The sequence below is a fragment of the Nycticebus coucang genome, chromosome 6 (genome assembly GCF_027406575.1).
Source record: "Nycticebus coucang isolate mNycCou1 chromosome 6, mNycCou1.pri, whole genome shotgun sequence".
NCBI classification, from domain to species: Eukaryota; Metazoa; Chordata; class Mammalia; order Primates; family Lorisidae; genus Nycticebus; species Nycticebus coucang.
In genome coordinates this window covers 67,372,294-67,385,093 of record NC_069785.1, presented here as the reverse complement: position 1 = coordinate 67,385,093, position 12,800 = coordinate 67,372,294, and the positions used below count along the sequence as shown (strand labels likewise).

The following is a 12,800-nucleotide window of genomic DNA, read 5'->3' as shown; positions in this document are numbered from 1 at the left end:
TGTGGCAGTGCCTGTAGTCCCAGCTACTTGGGAGGCTGAGACAAAAGAATCGTTTAAGCCCAAGAGTTTGAGGTTGCTGTGAGCTGTGATGCCATAGCACTCTACCAAGGGCGACATAGTAAGACTCTGTCTCAAAAAAAAAAAAAAAAAAGAAATGAGGTTACTTTATTCCATGATTATCTGTAAAATGAGGTAGCTGATTCACCCGTAAGAACCCTTCCACCTACATAATTCCAAGCTTCTATGACGGAAAAAAGATAATTAAGAAAAATCCTTGGGCTGCACCTATGGCTCAACAGAGTAGGGCACCGGCTCCATATGCCAGAGGTGGCGGGTTCAAACACAGCCCCGGCCATAAACTGCAAAAAAAAGAAAGAAAAATCCTCGGCTCGGCGCCTGTGGCTCCAGCGGCTAAAGTGCCAGCCACATACACCTGAGCTGGTGGTTTCGAATCCAGTCCGGGCCCGCCAAACAACAATGATGGCTGCCAACCAAAAAAATAGCTGGGCCTTGTGGTGGGCGCCTGTAGTCCCAGCTACTTGGGAGGTGGAGGCAGGAGAATGGCTTGAGCCCAGGAGTTTGAGGTTGCTGTGAGCCGTGATGCCACGGCACTCTACCCAGGGCAACAGCTTGAGGCTCTGTCTCAAAAAAAAAAAAAAAATTCTCAAAGCTGGGAGTGCTGGCTCACACCTGTAAACCTAGCACTCTAGGAGGCTAAGGCTGGTAGATTGCTTGAGCTCAGGAGTTTGAGACCAGCCTGAGTAACAGTGAGACCCTGTCTCTACTAAAAATAGAAAAAACTAGCCAGGTGCTCTGGCCAGCTTCTGTAGTCTCAGCTACTTGAGAGGCTGAGGCAAGAAGGATCACTTGAGCCCAAGAGTCTGAGGTTGCTGTTGGTTATGACACCATAGCACTCTACTCAGGGCAACAGAGAGTGAAAATCCTCCGAGTATACAGTGAAATAAGAGGGACAAGAATTCTCTGGTGGGCCAGGCGCAGTGGCTCACGTGTGTAATCCTAGCACTCTGGGAGGCCCAGGCAGGTGGATTGCCTGAGCTCATAGGTTCGAGACCAGCCTGAGCCAGAGCGAGGCCTCTCTAAAAAATAACCAGTGTTGGCTCTGTGCCTGTGGCCCAAGCGGGTAAGGCTCCAGTCACATACACCTGAGCTGGTGGTTTCAAACCCAGCCCTGCCCTCCAAACAACAATGACAGCTGCAACCAAAAAAAAATAGCTGGGCGTTTGTGGCGGGCGCCTTTGGTCCCAACTACTGGGGAGGCGGAAGCAGGAGAATCGCTTGAGCGCAGGTGTTAGAGGTTGCTGTAAACTGTGATGCCTTAGAGGTTGCTGTAAGCTGTGATGCCATAGCACTCTACCCAGGGCGGCAGCTTGAGGCTCTGTCTCAAGAAAATAAATACATACATACACATAAAAATAATAATAACCGGGTGTGTAGGCACCTGTAGTCACAGTTACTTGGGAGGCTGAGACCAGAGAATCTCTTGAACCCAAGAGTTTGAAGTTGCTGTGAGCTATGACACCACCGCACTCTACCAAGGGTAACAAAGTGAGACTCTGTCTCCAAAATAATGATGATGATGATGATGATGATGATTCCCTGGAGATAGGGACGCATACGTCTTAGTTCCTCACTTTTGGGCCTTAAGCAGGGTGGGAAAGAGAAATGTGTAAAATGCCCCTTACAAAGGCAAAGAAGGGGAAATGGTTATGGGGGCGGGTGCACCAGCGTGGGCAGGCCTTGGCGTGGTCTGTCGGCGAGTGGAAGACGTAACTGTGAATGGAAACAGGGGTGTGAGAGTTTCCTCAAGGCTAAGTCTAGCCGCTGAGTGCAGCTTAGAGGGGAGAGGGAGTGTGATGGAGGGATGATTCTGAAAATAAACCTCCATTGCCGCATTAGTTGACACTACACCACGCACTGACCAGCCGCGGTCCCACTCTCTTCTCACCAGTCCACTAATTCCCTCGATTTGGTATGCTCGGGCACCAACACTAAACCTCCTTCTCCTGGTATGCGATTGGTACAGCCCAATCCGAAGGATGTCTTTAGCAGACTAAAGACTCGCCTATAACCACGCCCCTGCCTCTAATTGGCTGGAGAATTTAAAGATCCAGCCAGTGATTGGGTGATTTTCTAGCCCCAACATTTGAAAGTTCTCAGTTTGGAACCTTCTCCAGAAAGCCGGCTCTGATCAGCTTGTTTACCCGTCTCCGCAAAAGTGAGTTTCTCTCCGAACCCCTGATATTTCTAGGGAATCTCAGTCGAGGGTGAAGAGGAATAGGTCAGACTGAGGGAGCACTGGATTCCTGTATTCCAGGGTCCTTCCTCAATTTCTCTAGCCAAATATTCTCCACTCCATCCCCACCTTGAAGGTGGAAAGTGTCAGGGCATGGGAATCACACCAGTTCTAACCCCTCTAGCTGGTGTGTGTTATGAAGGACAAATGAGTTTGCCACTCTCGGCCTATTTCCATTTCTGTACACAGAGAATAATGAGACCTGCATGGCAGCATATAAACCGGTGAACGTACTTGGGAGACAAAAGGGCACTTATTACTTGTCTTCTGCTTCCTGGAGAGTGAACACTGAGGATTCCCCTGCTGGCCTGGAAACAGGCTTCTTTTTTGTGCAGGGACTCCCTTCTAATGTGAGACCCTTGCAGAACAACCGAAACTCCCCAAACCTGGGTGCCCATCCTCCACTCCAGAAATGTTATGTAGCAGGGTACATCATGCTAAGAGTGGATTTTCGGTTAGGCTTGGGGTCTCTATGACTTCCTTGTGTTCCTAGTAACAGGGATAGCCTCCACGACCCTAAGTGGCTTTGACCGGCTCCCGGTTGTGGCCTTTATCCCCTGCATCCTCGTGACCCCTGCTGTCTCTTCACAGAACTGCCAAGGAGGTGACGATGCTCTTCGGCACTGAAGCGGCAGCCGCGGGATGCGAGGACGCGGAGCTGCGGTGCCGCGTGGCTGTGGAGGAGTTGAGCCCAGGCGGACAGCCGCGAAGGCGCCAGGCCCTGCGCACTGCGGCGCTAAGCCTGGGTCGTAACGAGCGCCGCGAGCTGATGCTGCGGCTGCAGGCGCCGGGGCCAGCGGAGCGGCCGCGCTGCTTCCCCTTGCGCGCCGCGCGCCTCTTCACGCGTTTCGCGGCGGCCGGGCGCAGCACCCTGAGGCTCCCAGCCCACGGCGCTGCCAGGGCCGGCGCGGTGCAGCTACTGCTCTCCGACTGCCCCCCGGACCGCCTGCGCCGCTTCCTGCGCACGCTGCGCCTCAAGCTTGCTGCGGCACCGGGTCCTGGCCCGGCCTCTGCCCGTGAGCAACTGCTCAGTCCACGGCCCCGGGATTTCGTCACCATCAGCCCTTTGCAGCCCGAGGAGCTGCAGCGCACGGTGGCCACCCGGGTTCCAGACACCACGCTGGTGAAGCGGCCTGCAGAGCCCCAGACTAGAGAGGCGGAACCTAGCACCGTGAGGACAGGAAACGGGGCACTTTGGGAGTGGGTGTGCCACACTTTAACATGGAAGAGACTGAGGAGGCCCGAGGTTGGGGGAAGCTGGTGTGGGTATTTGAAGGGGCTGCTGTTGATGTCAGAGGAGACAGCCGTCAGACATCTGAATAGGACAGCAGGGTGGGCATTGCATCTGTGCTTCTCACAGTGTTACCCCTGAGACTGGGTGCCTGAAAATAGGAAACCAGTATAGGCCACATGAAAAGAGAAAACAGGAGGCTGTAGGCCTGGAAGGAAACCGAGGAGACTGTAGCAGGCCCAGAGGGGAGAGAATGAAGTGGTCAGCAGTGTCAGGGGAAGCCATCAGTCCAATCACATGAGAGTGAATAAGTCTGATGGATTTGACGATGTTTGTGGGCTAGAGGAGGTGGAGCTCAAGCCACGGGGGGGTTGAGATTAAGTGAGGGAGAAGATAGAAATGGGACAAGAGGTTCAAGCCTGTAAGCTCACCGGCTAGGATGCCAGCCACAAGCACGGAGCTGGCAGGTTTGAACAGGGCCCAGGCCTGCCAAACAATAATGACAACTACAACAACAACAACAAAAAATAGCCGGGCTTTGTGGTGGGTGCCTATAGTCCCAGCTACTTGGGAGGCTGAGGCAAGAGAATGGCTAAGCTCAAAAAAGTTTGAGGTTGCTATGAGGGCGATGTAGTGAGACTCTGTCTCAAAAAAAAGAAAGAAAGAAAGAAAGAAATGGGACAAGAAGGGCCCTGGCTAAGCAAAGATTTGCTTGGGTGTTTTGAAGTGATAAGACAGTTTGTGATAGAGAAATGAGGAGAGTTGAGTGTCAGGACCAGAGGGTTAGGGAACCCAGGAAAAGGAGCTGAGGGAGGATTCAGACCCACATACTGAACATTTTAAGGCCCCAAGAAGAGACTAGGAACCCAACAATTGCCAGCAAGATTTCTAAGTGAACCAGGGCTGCCCAAGAGCTCCAAAAAACAAAGCCAGCAGAGCAACAGGGCCACCAGGCCTAGCATCACATGGAGCCAAGAAAGAGGTAGAGCAGGCCAGGCACGGTGGCTCACGCCTGTAATCCTAACAACAATCTGGGAGGCCAAGGCAGGTGGATTGCTTGAGCTCACAAATTCAAGACCAGTCTGAGCAAAAGCAAGACCCATGTCTACTAAAAATAGAAAAACTGAGGCAAGAGGATTGCTTGAGCCCAAGAGTTTGAGGTTGCTATGAGCTATGATACTACGGCACTCTACCCAGGGCAACAGCTCAAAAAAAAAAAAAAAAGAGAGAGAGAGAGAGAAAGGTAGAGCAATGCCTCGTGGATAGGAGGAACCCCTGACACAGCCTTGTGACCCTCCAGGAAAACCAAAAGTGGCCCCTGCCTGTGAAGAGGCTGAGTTTGCCCCCCACCAAGCCACAGCTTTCTGAGGAACAGGCTGCTGTGCTGAGGGTCATCTTGAAAGGCCAGAGCGTTTTCTTCACTGGGAGTGCAGGTAGCGGGGCCAGAGTGGGGTGGGAGGACAGGTAGGATGGGATAAAGGAGGAGGTGGTCCTGACTTTGCCCCTTGCCCAGGGACAGGGAAGTCATACCTGCTGAAGCGTATCCTGGGCTCACTGCCCCCCACAGGCACGGTGGCCACTGCCAGCACTGGGGTGGCAGCATGTCACATTGGGGGCACCACCCTCCATGCCTTTGCAGGTAAATGGAAGTCACTGGGGCTTGAGCTAAGAGAAGTGAGGCCTGTGGGAAAGAAGGGAGGAGGTCAGGGTTAAGAGGATGTTTGGGTCTTAGCCCAGGCTGAATAGTATCCCTCACAGGCATCGGCTCAGGACAGGCTCCCCTGGCCCAGTGTGTGGCCCTGGCCCAAAGGCCAGGTGTGCGACAGGGCTGGCTGAACTGCCAGCGGCTGGTCATTGATGAGATCTCAATGGTGGAGGCAGACCTCTTTGACAAGCTGGAGGCTGTGGCCAGGTCAGTAATGTACTGTGAGGGCTGAGTGGTCGTACTGTGTGGAACCCACCCACCCTAGCCCCTAAAGCACCCCGTGCCCCTCTCTAGAGCTGTTCGACAACAGAACAAGCCATTTGGAGGGATCCAGCTCATCATCTGTGGGGACTTCCTACAGCTGCCACCTGTAACAAAGGGCTCCCAGCCCCCCAAGTTCTGCTTCCAGGTACCACTCACCCCCTGGCTCTGGCCCCCATGGGGATCTGCTCTGTGACCTGACTCATCCCCACCCTATCCCCACCAGGCCAAGAGCTGGAAGAGGTGTGTACCAGTGACCCTGGAGCTGACTCAGGTGTGGAGGCAGGCAGACCAGACCTTCATCTCTCTGCTGCAGGCTGTGAGGCTAGGCAGGTAGGCCCTGGTGGATAGAGAAGGGACCATGGGATGAGGATCCAAGCTTGGGTCAGAGTGGAACACAGGAACCCAGGGAAGGTAGAGAAATGCTCGTCCTTAGGACCAAGCAGTATGTATAGGAAGAGAAGCCTTGTGCGGGATACTGGGTGACCTAGGACAGATTGTAATCAAACGCTTCATGGCCCTGCCAACGCCTACAGCTCAGTGGGTAGGGCACCAGCCACATACCAGTTGGTTTGAACCCAGCCTGGCCCAGCTAAAACAACAATGACAACTGCAACAACAACAAAAAATATCCAGGCATTGTGGTGGGCCCCTATAGTCCCAGCTACTTGGGTGGCTGAGGCAAGAGAATCACTTAGGCCCAAGAGTTTGGGGTTGCTTTGAGCTGTGTCGCCACGGCACTGTACCCAGGGCGACAGCTTGAGATTCTCAAAAAAAAAAAAAAAAACTTCATGGCCTTGTAAGAGAAAGTCACTCTGAGCACTGGGACCCAGGCTCCCCATCACCCAGTACAGGGGCTGGCACAAAGATGGATATACAGAAGGTATTCAGAGATGTTAACACCTCCATTTCACAGATACAGAAACTGGGGGTCAAGAAGGTGAAGTGACTCACCCAAAGTCATGGCCAATAAGTGGTCAAGCTGGAATATGAACCAAAGTCTGACTTATTTTTTTTTTTCAAAGTCTGACTTTAAAGCCCAAGTTTCTTCTACTCTTAGAGCCCATGAGATGACTAGGTCGGGGAAGGAAGGTTCAGACATGTTCTTTCTTCTCAGGACAAAAGATTGAAATGCCATAGCCACTCTAATGTGGGAGTAGAAAGGAGGCCAGGAGGGCATAAGATACATGCCAGAGCTGGGCCTTGAAAGATAGGTCAGGGCCGGCTTGGTGGTTCACGCCTATAATCCTAGCACTCTGGGAGGCTGAGGCAGGTGGATAGATTGAGCTCACAAGTTTGAGACCAGCCTCAGCAAAAGCGAAACCCCATCTCTACTAAAATAGAAAAACTGAGGCAAGAGATCACTTGAGCCCAAGAGTTGGAGGTTGCTGTAAGCTATGACGCCATGGCTCTCTACCCAGGGTGACAGCTTGAGACTCTGTCTCAAAAAAAAAAAAAAAAGAAAGAAAAAGAAAAGAAGAAAGACAGGTCAGGGGCAATGCCTGTGGCTCAAGGAGTAGGGCGCCAGTCCCATATGCTGGAGGTGGCGGGTTCAATCCCAGCCCCAGCCAAAAAACACACACACACACAAAAAAAGAAAGACAGGTCAGATGGGAGCTGGGATAAGGACAGTGTAGTGGCCATGAGAGGCTTTCTATGCCTGGGGCCCCCTAGCACAGGCACAGAAGACAGACGGGAAGGGGGTTAGCACACACTGGGGGACCAGGAGAAGACTGAGTGGCAGATCAGGTAGAGACAGTTCCATGCTGTTCCCCTCCGCCCACTTGAGTTTTGCTGCTATGCCCAGTCTTCCAGGTTTGGAAGAAGACTTGAGATTGAAGAGAATTGAAACTAGGCTGAATTTTTCACCTAAGGCAACAGGCAAGTGGCTAGCAGATTGTACCCTAGAGGCTGAACTGATTATAGATCACCCAGTATTATAGGGTGTGCACATCAGCCCCTTGTCCAGGTCCTACAAACCACTGGCCGGTGCTTGCTCATCACAACCATAGGAACAGTGTAGAAGGCTGGCCAGCTCTGATTTGGGAGCAGCAGCAGGAAGGGTACCCACCTGTGATCACAGCCTAGTACCACCCATTACCACACCATAGTGTCCAAGTGGGGAAGAGCCAGGTTGGCAGCTTGGGGGCCAGCAAATCTTGCCCTGGTGCCCTTTTCCAGTCCCAAGGCCTGACTCATGTCCTGCTGCTTGGGCCACACTGCACATGTTCCCCACTTTCCCTGCTGTTTGGGTGGGTTCCGTCCTGATAGCCTCGCCCCGACAGGTGCACAGATGAGGTGACTCACCAGCTCCAGGCCACAGCCACCAACAAAGTGGGGCGGGATGGAATTGTGGCCACAAGGCTCTGTACCCACCAGGATGACGTGGCCCTCACCAACAAGAGACGGCTGCAGGAGCTGCCAGGTGAGCAGAGAGCTGGGTTGGGCAACACCAGGCAGGAGGGGCGATGCCTGTGGCTCAGTGAATAGGGCGCCCGCCCCATATGCTGAGGGTGGCGGGTTCAGGCCCCAGCCAAAAACTGCAATAAAAAAATAGCCGGGCATTGTGGCAGGCGCTTGTAGTCCCAGCTGCTTGGGAGGCTGAGGCAAGAGAATCGCGTAAGCCCAAGAGTTAGAGGTTGCTGTGAGCTGTGTGACGTTGTGGCACTCTACCTGAGGGCAGTACTGTGAGACTCTGTCTCTACAAAAAAAAAAAAAAAAAAAAAAAAACCACCAGGCAGGAGGGGCCATCAAGCAGGTGTGGCAGCCCAGGCCCATGAGGTCATTTAGGTATCTAGGTCCCAACCTCTATGGCCCTTACCTTTGCAGATGTAACTGTGACTTTTTTTTTTTTTTTTTTTTATTTAATTTTTGTAACTGACTTTGAGAGGCCTGGTAGACCAAAGCTCAGCTAAGCCTAAGCTGCCCCAGCACTTAGGGGGCTCCTCCATGGCCTGGTCTAAAATGTGTTTTTGGACACCGAGCCACCAAGTCAGTGATTTGTAACCTGTTTGCCCTCTCTTTTTCCAGGTGAGGTACACAACTTTGAGGCTATGGACAGTGACCCTGAGCTAGCCCAGACTCTGGATACCCAGTGTCCTGCTAGCCGGCTCCTTCAGCTAAAGCTGGGGGCTCAGGTGAGTGCGAGGCAATGCCTAGACTCTGGGAGCTCGGGCTGTCCTGCATGGCCCTCTCTGAACTGTCCCTTCTGCCTGGGCCACTCTGTAGCCAGTGCTCCCAGCTTTGACCATACTAAAGCCTCTCTCCACCCCTGTAATACCCACTTTCCTGTCTTCAGCCTTCCACTGCTCTCTTCCTTCTGTAACTGCAGGTCTTCCAAGCAGTGTTGCCTTGAGCAAGTCCCTTTCCCTTTCTCAAGCTCTGTCCCCTCATCTCTAAAATGGGGAGTGAACTACCTCCCCCTATGGCTGTCTTGTGTAGCATACCTTATGGGTGTGAGAAAGTGAGAGAGTCCTGATTCCTTCCCGATGTTGGGGCGGACAGGTGGGGAGACTTTCCTCAGCATCCAGAGGGAATCCAAGGGGAAAATACAGGCACAGTGTGGCTCAGAGAGGACAGGCAGGACCTAGGGGCCATCCCTCAATAGGTCTGATTGTCTTCAAAGCCCTATGATAGACATTACCATAATGACCTTTACCATCTCCTTCTGAGGCAAGCTAAGTAAATGTTATTCCTCTTTGATGCAGGGAAAACTGAGATCTGGAAAAATAAGGCAGCTTGCCCCAGGGATCACCAAGAGTTGGTGGCAGGGTTAAGGATTGGGACTTGGTGCCCCTGCCATGACACCTCCTACTTTCCAGCTCTGAGAACAGCTGTGGGGACAAGCTGCTCTCTACTCCTCCTGTCCTCATTCCCTCACAGGTGATGTTGGTGAAGAACTTAGCAGTGTCCCGGGGCCTGGTGAATGGTGCCCGAGGGGTGGTAGTCGGGTTCCAGACTGAAGGGAGAGGTAAGTGCTTGGGTTTATGGCAGGGCTTCCAGGTCAGTGAGCAAGGAAAAAGCTAGGAAGGAAAGGCCCAAAGGCCCCTGCCCCTTACCTCTGAGTCCAACAGGGCTGACAGGTGGGCCTTCTCCATTTCTTCCTCAGGGCTGCCTCAGGTGCACTTCCTGTGTGGAGTCACTGAGGTCATCCGTGCTGACCGCTGGACAGTGCACGCCACTGGGGGCCAGCTCCTCAGCCGACAGCAGCTACCCCTCCAGCTGGCCTGGGCGATATCCATTCACAAGAGCCAAGTGAGCACCCACTGTGGGGAATGGGGACAGGGCAGAGCAGAAGTGCACAGGACATGCCTTGGGCACATTGGGGCTGTATGTGTCTTGAAGGCTTATGGAGGTTGAGCTGGACCTAGATGGAAAGTTCCAGGTCAGGAGTAGAACAAACCTTTCTTTAGTGAATGTCTTAGTCCAGTCCTTCTCTTTCTTTCACTTAGACATGTTCACTTCCCCTCTGCCATTTCCTGCCCCACCATTTTTTTTTTTTGGAGACAGAGCCTCAAGCTGTTACCCTGGGTAGAGTGCTGTGGCATCACAGCTCACAGTAACCTCCAACTCCTGGGCTCAAGTGACTCTCTTGCCTCTACCTCCCAAGTAGCTGGGACCACAGACACCCGTCACAATGCCCAGCTATTTTTTGGTTGCAGCCGTCATTGTTGTTTGGCAGGCCCGGGCTGGATTCGAACCCACCAGCTCAGGTGAATGTAGCTGGCATCTTAGCCACTTGAGCCACAGGCGCCGAGCCCCCACCATTTTTTTTTTTTAGAGACAGAGTTTCACTTTATGGCCCTTGGTAGAGTGCCATGGCATCATACAGCTCACAGCAACCTCCAACTCCTGGGCCCAAGCGATTCTCCTGCCTCAGCCTCCCAAGTAGCTGGGACTACAGGTGCCCGCCACAATGCCCGGCTATTTTTTGGTTGCAGTTCAGGCAGGGCCAGGCTTGAACTCACCACCCTCGGTATATGGGGCCGGCGCCCTACTGACTGAGCCCTTTAATTTCTGTTTTTCTTTTTTTTCCCTCTGCTTCTACAAGTCTCAATGCCCCACTTTTTTTTTGGCAGTTTTTTTTGGCCGGGGCTGGGTTTGAACCTGCCACCTTGGGCATATGGGGCTGGTGCCCTACCCCTTTGAACCACAGGCGCCACCCGCCCCACCATTTTGTAAGCCCACTACTGGATACATTAAATATAATTTCTACAACTGTATGAAGTATAGATGTAACTAATAATCTTTCATATTTTACAGAGAAAGAAACCAAGGCTCAGAAAGGTTAAAGAACTTGTCCGAGGTCATACAACTAGTGAGGGGCAAGCCAGGAGTCAGCTGGCTTGACCAGAGTCAAGCTCTGGTCTGACCCAGAGCTTGAGCTCTTTCCTTTCACCCCATCCCTCAACTCTTATCCCAGAGCTGAACTCCTGGTCCCCTTGCTACTCAGACAACCATCTGCTGTCATGTTCTCCTTCTGTCTTAAGATTCTCTGGATTAAGTGAGGAGATCCAGGGGCAGTAGCCAGGCTGGTACAGAGTCAGGATTTTAGGGGCAAAAGACTTCAGGCTGAGCTGAGTCCATCTCTGTCCCTCCATCCCCCAGGGCATGTCCCTGGATTGTGTGGAGATCTCTCTAGGCCGAGTGTTTGCCAGCGGCCAGGCCTACGTGGCTCTGTCCCGGGCTCGAAGCCTGCAGGGCCTGCGTGTGCTAGACTTTGACCCCATGGTGGTTCGCTGTGACCCTTGTGTGCTGCACTACTATGCCACTCTGCGGCGGGGCAGGGGCCTCAGTCTGGTAAGTGGGAGTCACCTAGTGGAGGATCCCTGTGGCCATGGTCAGGAGCTAGGACAGAGAGAAGGCCAAATAGGACCTGGCTGGGGGTGGCAAAGCCTTCTACCAGGTCCTTTGGGGTGAGGCAAGAGAAAAGAGATATTGGTCTCCAGGCTGTGGTCCTGGGGAACAGCACAAACCCGTGACTGGGCTTCTCTGGCTTTAATCCAGGAGTCCCCAAATGATGATGAGGCAGCCTCAGACCAGGAGAACATGGACCCAAACCTCTGAGCCTCAGCTATAAAGAGAAGATAAATGGTGGTCTCCCCACCTTCCTGCTCCCTAGAGGACCAGGACCCCAGGGGATAAGGGGGATGAGGGTCTGCACCTCTTGCTCCATTCTTTTTTTTTTTTTTTTTTTGTAGAGACAGAGTCTCACTTTATGGCCCTCGGTAGAGTGCCGTGGCCTCACACAGCTCACAGCAACCTCCAACTCATGGGCTTAAGCGATTCTCTTGCCTCAGCCTCCCAAGTAGCTGGGACTACAGGCGCCCGCCACAACACCCTGCTATTTTTTTGGTTGCAGTTTGGCCGGGGCTGGGCTTGAACCCGCCACCCTCGGTATATGGGGCTGGCGCCCTACCAACTGAGCCACAGGCGCCGCCCACTCTTGCTCCATTCTTTAGGCGCTCTTGGCCTCCTGGCAGGGTAAAAGGGAGAGAGTTTCCCACCTGTGTACCAGCCGTGCCTCGGTTTCTCTCCTTTTGTCTGAGCTGCTTCAAGGTCAGAAGTAACCCTTGCTGGGCCAGTTGGGAAGAGGCTTGTGGTAGTATCTGATATCAGAAGACAAAGCTCTCTGCACAGGCTGAGCACAGAGCTACAGAGTCCTGAACACTCCTCCCTTTGGGCTGCAGAAGGGAGAGGCAGTGAAGACAAGTGCTCCAGGAGAAGCATCAGGCCTCTCTAGTAGGGTGCTGAGGGCAGACTCAGGCCAGGTTCAGGCCCCAAACAGAACAGAACCTGGGGGTATCTCCACAGCTAGGCTCAGCCTAGCACAGCCCCGAATAAGCACCTTCTAAGCATACCCTGAGAATATAAACTGTAAAATGCATGCCCATATATTAAGCTGCTTTTTTCAGGGCATAAATATTGTTGGGGGCATGGAAATAAATGTTCTCAGGTTGTATTTATTCAGGAAAAATAAACTTGTGACTTGTGTAAGAGCTGTGCCTTCTGCCTCCTCTCTGTCCCTCTCACTTGTGCACGTGCACACAGAGGTGTTACACCTTGATGGCTGAGATCACAGCACCCTTAGGTGAGGTTTTGTTAGCATCACTGGTTGTTTGGAAAGCTCGGTTATTCAACGTCAGTGATTAACAACGAAATGACAAGGTGAATCACCACCCCTCCAACAGTCAGACAGAACATATAAGAGAATTCATATGGTGGGAAAGGTAGGCAGGCCTGCCACAGATGTCACATAGCATTTGCTAGAGGCCTGCATACCCTGTTTC

At 52.8% G+C, this 12,800-nt stretch overlaps 1 protein-coding gene across 4 annotated transcripts in view; it reads left to right on the top strand.

Moving 5' to 3' along the window:
- The window catches only part of PIF1 (PIF1 5'-to-3' DNA helicase), a 101,345-nt gene extending 88,859 nt beyond the window's left edge, over positions 1-12,486 (top strand). The window contains exons 2-14 of one of the 4 annotated variants that reach the window (XM_053593207.1): positions 2,906-3,485; positions 4,846-4,978; positions 5,059-5,184; positions 5,304-5,457; positions 5,545-5,659; positions 5,738-5,844; positions 7,797-7,936; positions 8,542-8,648; positions 9,394-9,481; positions 9,620-9,765; positions 11,119-11,310; positions 11,518-11,691; positions 11,971-12,486. In XM_053593207.1, the coding sequence (XP_053449182.1) occupies positions 2,906-3,485; positions 4,846-4,978; positions 5,059-5,184; positions 5,304-5,457; positions 5,545-5,659; positions 5,738-5,844; positions 7,797-7,936; positions 8,542-8,648; positions 9,394-9,481; positions 9,620-9,765; positions 11,119-11,310; positions 11,518-11,577 (1,948 nt within the window). In that variant the 3' untranslated portion in view covers positions 11,578-11,691; positions 11,971-12,486. Of the gene's footprint in view, positions 1-2,209; positions 2,237-2,905; positions 3,486-4,845; positions 4,979-5,058; positions 5,185-5,303; positions 5,458-5,544; positions 5,660-5,737; positions 5,845-7,796; positions 7,937-8,541; positions 8,649-9,393; positions 9,482-9,619; positions 9,766-11,118; positions 11,692-11,970 lie in introns of those variants that run through there. The other 3 variants (XM_053593208.1, XM_053593206.1, XM_053593205.1) reach the window with 3 other exon arrangements.
- Positions 12,487-12,800: the final 314 nt, after the last annotated feature.